At 48.2% G+C, this 4670-nt stretch overlaps 1 protein-coding gene across 1 annotated transcript; it reads right to left on the bottom strand.

Annotated features, from left to right (window-relative positions):
* Nucleotides 1–584: 584 nt before the first annotated feature.
* LOC146798421 (forkhead box protein G1-like) lies at nt 585–2659 on the bottom strand. Its single transcript, XM_085627966.1, has one exon. The coding sequence runs from the start codon at nt 2464–2466 to the stop codon at nt 1417–1419; it is 1050 nt and encodes a 349-aa protein (XP_085484092.1). The 5' UTR covers nt 2467–2659; the 3' UTR covers nt 585–1416.
* Nucleotides 2660–4670: the final 2011 nt, after the last annotated feature.

Below are 4670 nucleotides of genomic sequence, written 5' to 3' on the forward strand. Positions count from 1 at the left end.
TTGAATTATTGCTGCCCATGGAGATCTTCTTTAGGAGTTGCCAGAAAGGGGGTGAGTAATTTACTGCACCTGGTAAATACCATTACCCCATGGTGCATTACTCACTGGGTGCCGTAAATATCCCTGAATCTCACTTTTCCTCCTGAAAATAGGGAATTGCATGCAGAATTAGCACTTTAAGGACCACTTTAAATTTTTCTTGTTATTTACCTTGCAAATTCAAACAGTTCTGACCTACTGAAATTTCCCTCGGGACAATTTCCAAGAGTGCAGTAAATAACGCATATCTCGTAACCCGGGACCACAATTTACCGGCCCACTTGGTTACAGTGCTTTATGGAACGTAATACATGTCAGGACCCCTCCTACAACTTTACTCCCCCCTCAATCACTTTCTCCATTATTTGGCAAAAAGAGTGGACTAAACACAATTTGGTGAAAATATGGTGAGGACTGGTTTGTGTGTGGGGTGGGTTGTGTTTCAAAGTTAAATGTCGGCACAACTACCTTTAGAGATTGTATAGTCAATGTAGCATGAACACGATAGTTAGAAGAATAACCAATACAGGCTGAAAATAACACACTGTTGCACGTTTAATAGAAGCAGTAGGTGATATGAAATTCTAACAACAATGGCGTTTCCCCCTCATGTTTACTTCTTTATTTTTGTATGCTGCCTGTACATCTTCAAAGAACATGGGAGGTCTGTTGTTCAATACCTTTAATGTGAAAACAGCAGAAACTCAGGCAAATTGCACATTCAAAAATCCCCTGATAAATGAAAAGGGAAGTCTTCATATTTGGTAACTAAAATGGAAAATAATTCATTGGAAATGTTAAATTAAGAGGGGGTGGGCAGGTTAGGAAATCCTTTCTACAGTCTTTCTGGGGCCCTCTTTCATAATGCTGTCAGTAATTATCTTCCCTGATCGAACAAACATAGAGCTGGTGTTATGAGCACATCAAGAAAATGCGTTACAGAGCGATTAATGCCCGGGACCATAAGACAGATACAGCCCAGAGCTGGCAACCGGTGTTGCCCAATAATTACAGCCATGTGCCGACCAACAAATCTCACCTGGTGCTGCCCAACAAATCTCACTGGGCGTTGACCGACAGATACCGTAGACTGGCAAATACTAATGCATATTGTGAAACAAAAGTGGTGTTGTCCAACAGACAGTGCTAAAAAATGTCCAACATACACCACAGGGGACTCTCCATCATATAGTGCCCAGTTTTGTTTATCAAGCACAGCCTTGAAATGTCCAACACATAGCTCCCATTGTTTCTAATGCTTCTAGGCGCTAAGCAAATAATGCCCTGTGCTTTCCACAACCACTCATTGCTGTCAAACAAATAGAGTCCGCCGTTGTCCAACAGGTCGCGGCTCTCCACAACAAAGTCCAGTCTTTTTTAGGGCATTCCTGGATGAAAGGATGCTGTTTCATTGTGAGATGCGAAAAAATATGGGCAGTCTTGGGAAAGTCCTGTGGGAAATTGCTGAGGGGCTCTCCCTGGAAAGTCAATGGTTGCCTTTGTGTAGGGACTTGGCAGGGAGGGCAAGGGCGGCTGATGGAGGGGTCTCTGGCAGTAGTAGTAGTTGGCCTGGCCGGACAGCATGCTGAAGGAACAGGAGTTTAGAGAGCTCGGCACCCCGCAGGGCAATGATGGAGTTAAGGTGGCGGTAACATGGTGGTGCCCACAGGAGGCGTCAGTGGGAATGAACCTCTCTAGCCCTGGAGCACCCATAGTGTGAGCAGCCTGCGAGAACATGGCTGCACAGGAGGTTGGGTGGCTGAAGCAAGCCGGCGAAGAGCTGCTGTACCCTAGCGGGGCACTGTAGGCCTGTGTGGGTGAGTGTATTGAAAGGAAGGGTCCTAGAGGCCAGTAAAGGGGTCCAGTGAAGGTCAGCCCAGAGGTTGCTGTTCTCCCCCCTCTCCGAAAGCCCAATTTGGCCCTTGAGCCAGTTGTCCTCCTCCGCAGCTTGCCAGTGGTGCCTCCAATGAAGACGTCATCACTGGAGGGGTCAAGCACCCAGTAGTTGCCCTTGCCTGGGTCATCATAGTGGCGGGGTACCTTCAGGAAGCACTTGTTGAGGCTGAGGTTGTGGCGGATGGAGTTCTGCCAGCCCGGGCGGTTGTCACGGTAGTATGGGAAGTTCTCCATGATGTACTCATAGATTCCGCTGAGGGTCAACCTCCTCCCCGGGCTGCCGCGGATGGCCATCATGATCAGGGCATTGTAGCTGAAGGGCGGTTTGGGGTGCTTCTCCCGCCCCTCATCGCCTTTACCATCTGTAGGCTCCTCAGGGACTTTTTCCCCTCCTGTGATCTGATCACAAGCTCCAAGGGATCCCTCCGCTCCCATTGGAGCCTGGCCCGGCCCCTCAAAGGCCTCCTGCAGGAGCGTGTTAATGCTGAAGGAAGCCTTGCTCCCCGTCTTGCCCTCCTTCGGGGTTTCCATTGGCAGCGCTCCACTGCACGCGAGTTCAAAGGTTACAAAAGGGCATGATTGCTCACGTGTCCACTTGACAGCTCATTTCCACAAGTGAAAGTTCCTCGGCCCAGGTGACAGTTCCTCTGGGTGACTGACAGCTCCTCCGCTCGAGTGACAGCTCCTGCTTCCCAGTGACAGCTCCGCGCCCAAGTGTGCGGCTCATCGCGGAGGCATTCGCAGTGCTCGGTGTAAGACTATCCAGCCCTGGGAAATCAGAGCTCCGAGCCTATCAGGGCCGCCCCTCAGGTTGACAGACAGACACACGGCGCTGGTTCCCACTGGACACCTCCCCCATCTGCTCCAATCCACCCCCGCGGGACAGATTCATTGAAAATACAGCCTCTGCTCAAGAGAAGGGCCGCCAGGTGCGCTCTCTGCCTTGGGACGGCGTAAGGCCTGGGAGCCCGAGCACATCTGAGCAGGCCGCGGCCGGCGCCCACGGGGGAGAAGGTAACCTGCCGGCCTGAGGGTCCACGTACACGGGCCCAGATAAGCGCACTTCAAACCCCAACAACTAACAGCCAGTGCAGGTAAACGCAACATGGTACATGCCTGTCAAAGCGATGAATCTCGGGGCACGTAAGCCTGGCATTGACAAGTGCCGCGAGATTATTCCATTCAAGGAACCAGTAAAACGACAGTGGTTCTATTCTAATATACCAACAGATATCGGCCGTTCTGCCCTTAAATACTGGAGGTATATTAAAAAAAAATACAACAAATATGCTTTAAAGGTACCATATCCATGCCATAGGATCGACAGGGCTTAGAACCTGAACATATTCAAATTAATTCCTTCCTTCCTTCCTTCCTTCCTTCCTTCCTTCCTTCCTTCCTTCCTTCCTTCCTTCCTTCCTTCCTTCCTTCCTTCCTTCCTTCCTTCCTTCCTTCCTTCCTTCCTTCCTTCCTTCCTTCCTTCCTTCCTTCCTTCCTTCCTTCCTTCCTTCCTTCCTTCCTTCCTTCCTTCCTTCCTTCCTTCCTTCCTTCCTTCCTTCCTCCCTCCCTTCCTTCCTTCCTCCCTCCCTTCCTTCCTTCCTTCCTTCCCTTCCTTCCCTTCCCTCCCTCCTCCCTTCCTTCCTCCCCTCCCCCCTCCCTCCCTTCTTCTTTAATTCCTCTCTCCTTCCTCCCTCCCTCTCTTCTGCCCTCGCAAATACTTTAATACTTTTGCTTTGAGAGATTCCCTCAAGCAACTGAAAAGTTATAAGGGAGCCCAAACTTTAGACTTTCGCAAATAACAAGGCTTTTCTTATTGGAAAGGTTCTCTGTGCATAACTAGAAGCCGCTGAACGAACATCCACTACACTGGTGGTGTGGTCAGCATTGGGAGGCAGCAAATGCTCCTCGCCTTCTTGGGTCAGGGTGTGCATTCTAAGAGGACAGGGAGGAGTGGTTGGATCAGAATCTTCTTCAGATAAACCCGCCCACATTGCTCAAGGTTTGGGTGTTTAATATTGTACATGACCTTAGCCTTGCATTAAGGACAGGGGAAGGTTCATTATGTTTCCCCACATTTACCCACTTTTGGGGTGGATTGCTGCTCAAACCAGGAGAGATAAGGATGGAGTTTGCCCCGCGCAAACTCAAATCTCCGCAATGACCACTGGGATGGACCTTTATCTCAAACTGAGCCTAAAAGCAGAAAATTACCAATATATCAATACAGTGAAGCAGAATTTGCCTCACAGGAACTACATAGAAAAGTACTTTGTCAAACCATGAGGTTTATAGCAAATTAGTAAAATAACAATCTCAAATCGGATCAATTAAGCATAAATCGATAGTCACCTGAATACAGCAGATATTAATATAATCCAAGAAGCTCAATTTGACAAATGTAAGTACATGTTATTAAAGACAATATATGCAAAGTAAGACAAATTCCGTTCCCTTAAAGAGAAACTCCCTAATGCTAAGCTGAGATTTTGAGTAAGCTGAAAAAGTTGAAGCTGCTGGTGTCAGCAAATATAGTATTGAAAGTAGAACCGTATGAAGGTTTCAATTAAGAAAAATCTAAACTTGCTCTAGAAAGTAAGCCGATGAGCAGTAATAGAAGGATCATTGGGTCTCAAGAGAGAGAAAGGGGACGCCCGCCTTTATGGGTGGACAGGGGAAAATCGGACTGACTAGAATCATCTTCACATAGTTAAGACATGAAATTAAGTGTAGGAGCT

This window comes from Triturus cristatus, chromosome 9 (assembly GCF_964204655.1).
Source record: "Triturus cristatus chromosome 9, aTriCri1.1, whole genome shotgun sequence".
In the NCBI taxonomy this organism is placed as follows: domain Eukaryota; kingdom Metazoa; phylum Chordata; class Amphibia; order Caudata; family Salamandridae; genus Triturus; species Triturus cristatus.

Excerpts from the sequence above, each read along its gene's own strand:
- LOC146798421 (XM_085627966.1), bottom strand. The coding sequence starts at position 2,466 with ATGGAAACCCCGAAGGAGGGCAAGACGGGGAGCAAGGCTTCCTTCAGC.